The sequence below is a fragment of the Megalobrama amblycephala genome, linkage group LG2 (genome assembly GCF_018812025.1).
Source record: "Megalobrama amblycephala isolate DHTTF-2021 linkage group LG2, ASM1881202v1, whole genome shotgun sequence".
Classification (NCBI taxonomy): Eukaryota; Metazoa; Chordata; class Actinopteri; order Cypriniformes; family Xenocyprididae; genus Megalobrama; species Megalobrama amblycephala.
The window spans coordinates 46,348,656-46,360,472 of record NC_063045.1 but is presented as its reverse complement, the minus strand read 5'-3'; the positions used below and the strand labels follow the sequence as shown (position 1 = coordinate 46,360,472).

At 34.9% G+C, this 11,817-nt stretch overlaps 1 protein-coding gene across 1 annotated transcript; it reads right to left on the bottom strand.

The window, feature by feature from the left end:
• Nucleotides 1–218: 218 nt before the first annotated feature.
• On the bottom strand, nucleotides 219–11,590 carry slc9a6b (solute carrier family 9 member 6b). The gene is made up of 16 exons (XM_048179228.1): nucleotides 11,182–11,590; nucleotides 9,497–9,696; nucleotides 7,713–7,790; nucleotides 7,515–7,591; nucleotides 7,059–7,171; nucleotides 6,850–6,955; nucleotides 5,358–5,499; nucleotides 4,775–4,880; nucleotides 4,197–4,285; nucleotides 3,989–4,102; nucleotides 3,783–3,894; nucleotides 3,420–3,573; nucleotides 3,301–3,331; nucleotides 3,069–3,154; nucleotides 1,109–1,214; nucleotides 219–1,019 (listed from the first exon to the last, which is right to left on the bottom strand). Exons 1-16 carry the CDS (start codon nucleotides 11,453–11,455, stop codon nucleotides 783–785), a joined length of 2,025 nt encoding a protein of 674 aa, XP_048035185.1. The 5' UTR covers nucleotides 11,456–11,590; the 3' UTR covers nucleotides 219–782.
• Between the last annotated feature and the right edge of the window lie 227 nt (nucleotides 11,591–11,817).

Genomic DNA, 11,817 nt, shown 5'->3' with positions numbered 1-11,817 from the left:
ATGAAACAGGGGCCTTTTCCATGATGAAAAATAGATTTTAAAGTCAATTTCTGTAAGATTTTCCAAATTTCATCAGGCAGTAGCCTATCTATGGCAATTTCTAGAAAGCTACGTCTAATAATATTTACCTGTGAAAAGACGAAATCGTTATCTTTTAAGTGAATTAAACAATGAAGAAGACGACTGCACTCAAATAATTTTCAACATGGCTTAAAAAGTACATCAAATATCATTTATTAGAGGGTCAAAGGTGTGGAAACACTGAAATAAGTCACTTTTTCACAAGTATGAAACCTCTTTTCCATAAGTAAATGTTAATGAGGTAATGATGAGTCATAAAGCACAGTACAAACACCAGGAAACTGGACATAGGCACTTCTTTAAATAGATTTATCCACAATTGACCTACAAGTTATGTATGGCTTTGAAATGATCAGTCAAGACACATCAATGCATTCACAATAGAAGCAGACGTTCAGTCTGAGCTACACACTACTCAAACACAAAATTTATTTTGGATCTTTTATGGCACATTTTTGTTTTTTGTTGAGAAATTAGGAAGATGATTAGCCACCATAACCATAGTACAAAAGTGTCTAGATAAATAAATAAATATTAATGGCACAAAATAACCCAATAAAAGCATAAATAATCATTTAACTTAATATCTTTGAAAAAAAAGCATCATTTTTAGAGGGCAAGAGGTCAGCAGCTGTCCCGCAGGCTCAGACTCTGTGGCGCAGAGGGTCCGACAGAGGCGGGGATGGTGGAGGAGGAGGAAATTATGTCAGTGGGTTTGGAGGCTCATCTGTGGGGAGGACCAGACGGGTGCCTCCGAACGCAAGCTCCCTGTCGAGAGGATCGTCTGAGGTTCCAGCTAGTGAGTAAAGACCAGCCTGGCTCGTGGAGGTGGTGGGCATGCCATGGGCATCCGTGCTGATCGTCATGTCACTGTACATGAAACCACCTCCGTCATTTAGAATCAGCTCTGTGTCCTCATCATGCAATTGACCGGCATTCTAGCAGGGAGGGGGAAAGATTATGCACCATTCAGATTAAACTAATATTATTTTACACAGCCAAGCGCAGCTATGGTTCAATGGTTTACCTCATAGGCTTGTGAGCTGGTAAGACAGCGTGCTATTGGACCACAGCAGGCTGGCAGAGTTGTAGTAAGAGGAGGCCCACTGTGTGTGAGGAAGGGTTTTAAATAACTGCACCACTTCATTAAGGATTAAAGATCATTTAAAATGACAATTATAATACTACTAGTTTTTATTCATTATACTGTTACATATACAGCATTCATTTGACCAAAAATACAGTAAAAACAGTAATATTGTAAAATATAATCATAATTTAAAGTACATTTTTCTATTTTAATATACGTCAAAATGTAATTTATTCCTGTGATCAAAGCTGAATTTTCAGCATCATTACTCCAGTCTTTAGTGTCACATGATTCTTCAGAAATCATTTTAATATGCTGATTTGCTGCTTATTATTATCATAAGTATCAATGTTTAGAACAGCTGTGCTGCTTAATTAATCATTTTTACCTCTAATACACCACTATACTATGTCCAACTGCGTTCAGCACTCGGTTAGTGAGGTCTGATCGCGCTCTGACAGCGGCAGTGATGTCTCGCGCTTATACTTCAATGAGTGCTAGACATCACTGCTGTTGTCAGAGCGCGATCAGACCTCACTAAGCGAGTGCTGAACGCAGTTGGACATAGTATAGTGGTGTATTAGAGGTAAAAATGATTAATTAAGCAGCACAGCTGTTCTAAACATTGATACTTATGATAATAATAAGCAGCAAATCAGCATATTAAAATGATTTCTGAAGAATCATGTGACACTAAAGACTGGAGTAATGATGCTGAAAATTCAGCTTTGATCACAGGAATAAATTACATTTTGACGTATATTAAAAGGTAAAATTAGAGGTAAAAAATGATATAAATCTATATGTATTAGAGGTAAAAAATGATATAAATACTGTTCGGTTTCTCGCACAAATTGATCGTTTCATGTCTTAGGACATCAATGTGTCATCACGAGCCACAGGGTTTAATTTGGATTTGTCTAAGTAAGTTTTATTTACTCTTATAGTAGAAGTTCCCATTCACTCCTATTACTTGACTGACAGACGGCAACGGTTGCAGTTAAAAATCATCATTTGTGTTCTACTGAAGAAAAAAAGTCACCTACATCTTGAATGCCCTGGGGGTCAGCAGATAAACATCGAATTTTCATTTTTGGGTGAACTATCCCTTTAATATTTTTGTGGAAATTTCTGTGGATTTTTTATGAACAGAAATTTAAAAAGAACTGCATTTAGTAGATTTTTTTTGTAACATTATAAATGTCTGTACTGTAACTTGATTAATATGTATGTAATATGATTTATATATTATTTTGACTATTTCATGCACACTGACATTTATTTCTCATTTAATATTTCTCATTTATTATTTTTTATTTATATATTGTATGCCAAATTTTATTTCAGGAAGGATGCTCACTGTATTTCATTGGCTTTGTATCTGCACTGTGCACAATGTCTTGAATTATAATAATTATATAATAATCATTATAATAAAATATAATAATTTTAATAATAATCATAATAATCATTATTCCGGTTTGTGAAAAATTAAAATTCTAGAGCAAGGTTTCCACTCGTGTGTTCATGAGTGAATTGCAAGGGGTTCATGAGTTGATGAAAACCTATTATTTAATTAAATAACAAAAATGTAAAATTTAAATCATTTAAATATGAAAAAAAACAAAAAAACATTATTTGTTTAAGTGCATGTCATGTGGTAATTGTGTCATTAGTGAATCTAAGATGGAAAATCAAAGCTTGATGTAAATTTTACAGCTGATCATGAGCGCCCTCTACTGTTTAACATGCTGTACTGAAGACATACTGTTGGAGATGTACAATGCATTATGGTTGCCTAAGATTGCCAAAACCAATATGTAAGGTGCAAGGGTGTAAATAAGTCATTTTTAAAGAACAATTAAATGTTGATACAACTTGGACAACTAAAGGATACTTGTGGTCAAAAGTGTACCACAGTCTGAACGGCCAGGCGCTCTCATGCTTGGTACTTCTTTGTGTCATCCCATCTGGTGCTGTGACCTGTATGAGCAGGGAGAAAAAGACAAGACAAGAAAGTTAAAATCTGTTATAGTACCCTTATGTTACAGATTTGTACAGTAAATATTTGAATGTTAAACAGCGTTTTTTCTGATATCAGTGGTCCAGCAGACGTGAGTAGAACTTACAGTATTATCTTGATCTGTGTCCACTCCCACTCTGTAGAAAGATAATGTCATTTCAGCTACAAAATAGAAAGAAACACATAGTTTGCTTCTAGTATACAAGTAAGACCAGTGAGACTCACCGAATATGCATGAGTGACAGCATGGGGGTCGTCCCACCCCCACAGACCCACACGGTGAAGAAAACGATCAGTAGGGTGGTAGAAAACATCATCTGCCTGGCGTATGTCGCAGTGTCTCTAATTGAGAGGGCAAATGTCATAGCCCCTCGGAGCCCTGTGAGGTCAGCGTGACATCATAAACAACAGAAAACAGGAAATTATGCATATTGTCTATGTCTATGGAGGGACAGAAATCTCTTAGATTTCATCAAAAAGATCTTCATTTGCATTCTGAAGATGAACAAAAGTGTGGAACAACATGAGTAATTAATGACAGAATTTTCATTTTTGGGTGAACTAACACTCGAAATGGTAAGGTATTACCTGAAAACATCATGACATGTTGGAAATTGGAGGCGATTTTGTTCTTGCGGCCCAAGTTTAACAGGAAAGACAAGGGGTAGATGTTGGCTGCCCTGCCAAGAAATATAGCCAACTAAAAATGAAAGCCATGGTCAAGGATAAAGTGTGAATGTTTATCCGTACACAATTCATGAGTACAACACAAACACACCGCTTCGAAAGGATACAAATGCACCTATGATGAACAAGGGATTAAACACATGGTGCTGGAAGGAGAAAAGTGTCAAGCCCATGTAAGAAAAGATGAAGTTTTCAGCCAGGAAATTCAGCAGCTCAAACAACTATTGGGGGGAATGAAGGACAATACTATCAGTCTACCAATCTTCTATGCTAACAGTTTGTACAGTTGTTTGAGGGCTTTTAAATGCATGTTACCTGTTTGGCTCTAGTCTTTGATTCAGCAGAAAGATTGTTGTATGTATAGTGAGCCTGAGTGATTCCACAGAAGAGCACTGCAACCACACCTAAACAGAAACAAAGATTGTTTTAGTATTCTTTATCTACTGTTATAGTACTGTATTTATTAATATGCTGAATTCACTTTTATTATGTTCAGTTTTCATTTTAACTTTAGTTTAACTTTTAGTAATTTTTTTGTGCCTTTGTAATTTTTTTAAATAGTTATTTTAATTTCAGTTTCAGTCATTTTAGTACTTTACTTATATATAGTATTTATATTTTTAATAATTGAATAATGAAACTATTTTTAAGAATTGTAGTTTTAGTTACCAATAACATAATTGATTAAAAATATAGTTTATGATGTTTATAAATAACAATGTCATTATATTGCAAAATAAAAATAGAGCACTGAGGCCATGACTGATTAGAATCAAGTATTCCTGTAATAGACGTCACCTTTCTTCATAAACCAACAGTATTCATTTTTTCCACTTTGTTATATGCAACATTAGGCTAAACAAAGATTTCTATCATAGTGTTGCCATAGTTACCTGTGAGGCCACAGGCCTCAGCCAATAGGAACGTACTCCAGGACATGAGGAAGAAAAGGGCCGTTTCCAGCAAGGGGAAATCTCTCAGCCTGGTGAACTTTGTGACCTAAATAACAGCACATAATAATTAGGGCTGTCAAACGATTAATCACGATTAATCGCATACAAAATAAAAGTTTGAGTTTGTATAATATATGTGTGAGTAATGTGTGTAATTAATATGTATATATAAATACACACAAATTAATGTATATATTTAAGAGAAATATGTTATTTATGAACAAAAAATGTATTTATATATATAATATAAATTATATAAAAATATAAATAAATACATATACTTGTAAATATTTCTCAAATATATACATGGATGTGTTTGTATTTATATATACATAATAATTACACACAGTACACCCACATATATTAGGCAAACTCAAACTTTTATTTTGTTTATTTTATTAATCGTGATTAATCGTTTGACAGCCCTAATAATAATACATTAACTACCTAAGACAGGTTTAGACTGATTCTTTGGGGTAGTTATGTCAATTAAAAAAAAAAAAAGTAAAACATATAAAGTTACCAGAGCTGTCATGACTCCAGTTGCAGCCCCCATTGCAAAAGACCCACTGAAAAACCCCAGAAAGATACCCAGAGACTTGAGCAGGGCACTGCCATCAAATGTGTGACGATTGTCTCCCTCAGGCTGGTATGCCACTATTGATCTGTTAGAGGGTGAGAAAGATACTTTTTCTTATTGAAATAAGACATTTAATGATTGACTGAACATGCTTACAATACACAGAAAAGCTTGTATACTTGAAATAACTGGGGAAATTAATACTTTTATTTAGCAAGGATGCATTAAATTGATATAAAGTGACAGTATAACATTTATAATGTTACAAAAGATTATTTTAAAAAATGCTGTTCTTTTGAAAACTGTTCATCAAACAATCCTGGAAAAATGTATCATGATTTCCATGAAAATATTAAGCAGCACAACTGTTTTTAGCATTGAAAATGATGATAAATGTTTCTTGAGCAGCAAATCAGCATATTAGAATGATTTCTGAAGGGTCATGTGACACTGAAGAAGGGAGTAATGATGCTGAAAATTCAGCTTTGCCAATTTCAAAATGTATCCAAACAGAACACACTTATTTTAAATGTCACAATATTATTTTTTTTTACTGCATTTTTTTGATCAAATAAATGCAGCCTTTATGAGCATACAAAACATCTTTCAAGAACATTAAAAAATCTTACCAACCCAAAACCTCTGAACTGATCTATTAAAAATAAATCATTTACTTTAAATAAACAGAAGTAGGCTACGTTCAGACTGCAGGCAAAAGTGGCCCTTTTTTTTTGCTCATATGCGACTTGGATCTGTGTTTTTTTCATAACAGTATGAACAGCTAAAACCACATGGAATCTGATCTTTTCAATTGTAATTTGGACAACTTCCATATGTGGTCCTAAATCAGATACAGGTCAGATGTTTTGCAATGCAACCGCAGTCTGAACAGTCATTGAATTCATGTGACTTTTACATCACTCTAGATCAATATTTGCCATAATTCTACACTAATGAGAGTCACTCCAAAGATTTTACACACCAGAAGTTGTATGTTGTGTTGTGTGTTCACAGGAAATTACACACGGGACAGTTGTGGCCTAATGGTTAGAGTTTTAGACTGGTAACCCAAAGGTTGGAGGTTCAATTCTCAATACTGGCAGGAAATGACTGAGGTGCTCTTGAGCAAGGCACCTAACCCTTTATTGCTCCCCGGGCGCCACAGCAAAATGGCTGTCCATCTCTCCGGGTGTGTGTCCAAGGTTTGCAGTGTGTGTGTTTACTACTCACTACTCCAAATGTGTGTGCAATAACTTGGATGGGTTAAATGCAGAGGACAAATTCTTTCAATAAAAGAGAATTAGGCACTAAGGCTTGCAGTGTGAACATAACCGTAGTGACTAATTTATATGTGTATAATTTAGATTATCTGAACATGAGAATCTATAGCCCCGAGGACCTCAAATGACCCTGTGTGGTTGTATTTTGCACTCACGACGACAGAACGATGGCCACGGCATCATTGAGGACACTCTCACCGAACATCAGCGCATAGAGATCCACGTCAACCTTCAGATCATTGAAAATGGCCAGAACAGTCACTGTAAGCAATTAAAAACTTGGATCATTCAAAGTGAATTTTAATATAGCCAAATATATTAAATATAAGAGCTCAGTGTACTACTTTTAAAGCAAAAACAATACCTGGATCTGTAGCAGATACAATAGCACCAAAGAAAAGGCAGTCAGTGAAAAAGAAATCCCCTCCAAGCTGACCAATGGCTTTCATAAACGCCACACAGCCGTACATCACCAACCTGCACAGAGGACGTTTGACAAAACCAGAATGAATTATATAAAATATACTATTAGTTTTTTTTTGGTCACACTTTAGTTTAGGGTCCAATTCTTACTATTAACTAACTATATACTACGACTTTTGCCTAAATTACTGCTAATTAATAGTTTGTAAAGTAGTTTAGGTATTACTTAAGTCATTAATATGTGCTTTGTAAGTACTAATAAACAGCAAATATCCTAGTAATATGCATGCTAATAAGCAACTAGTTAATAGTGAGAATTGGACCCTAAATAAAAGTGTTACTCTATTTTCATAAAGCTCTTTTCTTTTTTTTCTTTTTTAAAAAAAACATCACTTACCCTGTAACAAAGCATGATGTCAGTGTGCCCACAAAGGCGTAGCAGAGGATAGACCCCAAATTTCTGAAAAAATGCCTCTGATTTTTAAAATGAATATAAAAAAAGGTTACTAAAAACGAAACAAGCTCATCCACATCAGTTACTGATAAAAGAGACAGAATTTTGTGAATTTTTTAATTAGGATAATCATATTCTTACTCGTTTGAGACTGTATCCCGCATGAAAGATGATGGGTGGCAGCAAAATGTTGAAGAAAACCTCAGGATCAAAAGTAACCTGAAGAAACAGAAGTGTGAAAACAAAATCCTGTATACAATATACAAACCTGATTCCAAAAAAGTTGGGACACTGTACAAATTGTGAATAAAAACAAAATGCAATGATGTGGAAGTTTCAAATTTCAATATTTTATTCAAAATACAACATAGATGACATATCAAATATTTAAACTGAGAAAATGTATCATTTTAAGGGAAAAATAAGTTGATTTTAAATTTCATGGCATCAACACATCTCAAAAAAGTTGGGACAAGGCCATGTTTACCACTGTGTGGCATCCCCTCTTCTTTTTATAACAGTCTGCAAATGTCTGGGGACTGAGGAGACAAGTTGCTCAAGTTTAGGAATAGGAATGTTGTCCCATTCTTGTCTAATACAGGCTTCTAGTTGCTCAACTGTCTTAGGTCTTCTTTGTCGCATCTTCCTCTTTATGATGCGCCAAATGTTTTCTATGGGTGAAAGATCTGGACTGCAGGCTGGCCATTTCAGTACCCGGATCCTTCTTCTACGCAGCCATGATGTTGTAATTGATGCAGTATGTGGTCTGGCATTGTCATGTTGGAAAATGCAAGGTCTTCCCTGAAAGAGACGACATCTGGATGGGAGCATATGTTGTTCTAGAACTTGGATATACCTTTCAGCATTGATGGTGCCTTTCCAGATGTGTAAGCTGCCCATGCCACACGCACTCATGCAACCCCATACCATCAGAGATGCAGGCTTCTGAACTGAGCGCTGATAACAACTTGGGTTGTCCTTGTCCTCTTTAGTCCGGATGACATGGCGTCCCAGTTTTCCAAAAAGAACTTCAAATTTTGATTCGTCTGACCACAGAACAGTTTTCCACTTTGCCACAGTCCATTTTTAATGAGCATTGGCCCACACCTGCGCTTCTGGATCATGTTTAGATATGGCTTCTTTTTTGACCTATAGAGTTTTAGTCGGCAACAGCGAATGGCACGGTGGATTGTGTTCACCGACAATGTTTTCTGGAAGTATTCCTGAGCCCATGTTGTGATTTCCATTACAGTAGCATTCCTGTATGTGATGCAGTGCCATCTAAAGGCCCAAAGATCACGGGCATCCAGTATGGTTTTCCGGCCTTGATCCTTACGCACAGAGATTGTTCCAGATTCTCTGAATCTTTGGATGATATTATGCACTGTAGATGATGATAACTTCAAACTCTTTGCAATTTTTCTCTGAGAAACTCCTTTCTGATATTGCTACACTATTTTTCGCCGCAGTATTGGGGGAATTGGTGATCCTCTGCCCATCTTGACTTCTGAGAGACACTGCCACTCTGAGAGGCTCTTTTTATACCCAATCATGTTGCCAATTGGTCCTCCAGCTGTTCCTTATATGTACATTTAACTTTTCCGGCCTCTTATTGCTACCTGTCCCAACTTTTTTGGAATGTGTAGCTCTCATGAAATCCAAAATGAGCCAATATTTGGCATGACATTTCAAAATGTCTCACTTTCAACATTTGATATGTTTTCTATATTCTATTGTGAATAAAATATAAGTTTATGAGATTTGTAAATTATTGCATTCCTTTTTTATTCACAATTTGTACAGTGTCCCAACTTTTTTGGAATCGGGTTTGTATTATACATTCACATCCAGTAGGAGGAACGAAAAATATACTTAAAAATCGCAAGTAACATATTTCTGTTATTTAGAGGATTTAACAGCAGTACCTTCCTGAGCATCTCTGCATTTGGCACATCATGGCCCTTGCTGTCCCGCACCTCTCCTTTCAGGCTGTACTCGTAGAATCTGCCGCTCACGTTCACCAGAATGGTGGTGGGACTGCTGTTCACAGCACAACTCAAGGTGATGTCATTGAAGTCCTGTGGCGAATGGACCCCAAAGCGCAGAATCACACCCACAAACAAACCTGGAGACAGAAAACGTATACGTAAAATATTGTTTTAATACACATTACATTGAGCAAAGCACATACAGAAAAATCACATTCACAAAAACAATTATCAAGCTACCAGAACAAATATTTATGGAGATCATAGTTTCTTCCAGAGTACCAGATATTGTTACTACAGTAAAACGGTGCCAATGGAAAAAATAAATTAAAACAATTAAAGCTTTACATGTATTAAATTCATTAAAATATATAAATTAAGACTTATATTTAAGATTAAATTTAGATGTAAATATTTATTACACAATAACTGTATTACTTAAAAGTATTACATTTATAAATTAATTAAGACACACTTAAAAGTATTTATTAAACAATAACTGAATTAAAAATGGACTTAAATGTATTACATTTATTAAAATATAGAAATCAAGACTAAACACTTAAGATGTACATTTAGATTTTAAGTATTTATTACACAATAAATGCATTAAAAAGACTTAAACGTGTTAAAGGATTAGTTCACTTTTAAATAAACTTTTCCTGATAATTTACTCACCCCCATGTCATCCAAGATGTCCATGTCTTTCTTTCTTCAGTCGAAAAGAAATTAAAGTTTTTGATGAAAACATTCCAGGATTTCAATGGGCACCAAACAGTTGAAGGTCAAAATTAGTTTCACTGCCCTCCACAGGTCAAAGTTTGAACTAATTGTTATATACTATCGAACTAACATATTGCATATAAAAATTAATTCAAAACTTTGGACTGTGGAGGGCAGTAATACGCTTAGCAGTGTCTAATCTGCTGGAATTCTAATAGAGGAGAAGAAGAAGAGAGCTAGTTCAAGATGAGCATTTCTGGTTAAAATGTATATAATTTTACATTTTTTTCAGAAAATGAGCGGTTTTCACTAGATAAGACCCTTATTTCTCATCTGGGATCGTGTTGAACAATTTGAAGCTGCAGTGAAACTAATTTTGACCTTCAACTGTTTGGTGCCCATTGAAGTCCACTATAAAGGAGAAAAATCCTGGAATGTTTTCATCAAAAACTTTAATTTCTTTTCGACTGAAGAAAGAAAGACATGGACATCTTGGATGACATGGGGGTGAGTAAATTATCAGCAAAAATGTATTTAAAAGTGGACTAATCCTTTAACTTTAGTAAAATATATAAATTAAGATTTATATTTAAGATTCTAATTTATATTTAAATATTTATTACACAGTGATGCATTAAAATATAATTGTATATTACATTTATTAATTGACATATCTAAAATTTCAATTTTGATTTTTAAGAATTTACTACACAATAATTCAATAAAAAAATAGACAAAATCTTTAATAACAGCATATATAAATATATAAATCTGGCTAAACTGAGCAGTTTTGTAAATATGTCAAAACTGGGATATACTTTATCTTACATTTCCCCGATATTAATGAGGTTAGGTTCCTGAATGTGAACTTGTATATGAATACATTAACTAAATCTCACCATAAATCATAGCCAAACCCGTCTCATGCAGGAACCTGAAGCGGCGGTGTTTGAAGAGCCATATCGTGAGGATAGTGAGTGTGAGTAACATGATGAATATGAGCAGATTGGCGCTGTCCTGCCTGTGGCTCTCCTCCGCTTTCCTCTCCGTCACCACATTCACCATCTCCGTGTTCTCAGCCAGACTAATGACAGCAAAGCACATCAGGCAGACTAAACGAGGAAGCATAAAATCCCCCGAGACGGAGGTGCGTCTTCTTTGACATCCCGTCATGGCTGTGAGAGACTGGTCTGCCGTTCAGTTCACCCGCTGCGTTGATGCGAATCACGGTGATCTATTTACCTCCACATAGCGGTGCGAAGACAGCAGCAACAACATTGACAGAATATGCCCGTTTGACCGGAAGTATTATATTACAAAATAAAGGACTCTTAAACTGATTAGTATGTTACATGAAAAAACTGATAAAATTTACGAAAATTAGAATTGAAGTACTAAAATATTATACTAGATATATTTAAAAACAATAAAAAGTAGTAAAAATGACAAAGCACATACACTTACTAAAACTTAAACTAAAAATTAAAATAAATGAAAAATATAAAATAAAAGCTAATTAAAATAAAAATATGAAT

Bases quoted from the DNA above. Each gene is read 5' to 3' on its own strand.
- slc9a6b (XM_048179228.1), bottom strand. From the start codon at position 11,455: ATGACGGGATGTCAAAGAAGACGCACCTCCGTCTCGGGGGATTTTATG. The intron at 4,286-4,774 runs GTAACTATGGCA...GTTTCTGTTTAG, and splicing joins TGAGGCCTGTGGCCTCACAG to GTGTGGTTGCAGTGCTCTTC. The intron at 3,332-3,419 runs GTGAGTCTCACT...ATCTTTCTACAG, and splicing joins CTGTCACTCATGCATATTCG to AGTGGGAGTGGACACAGATC.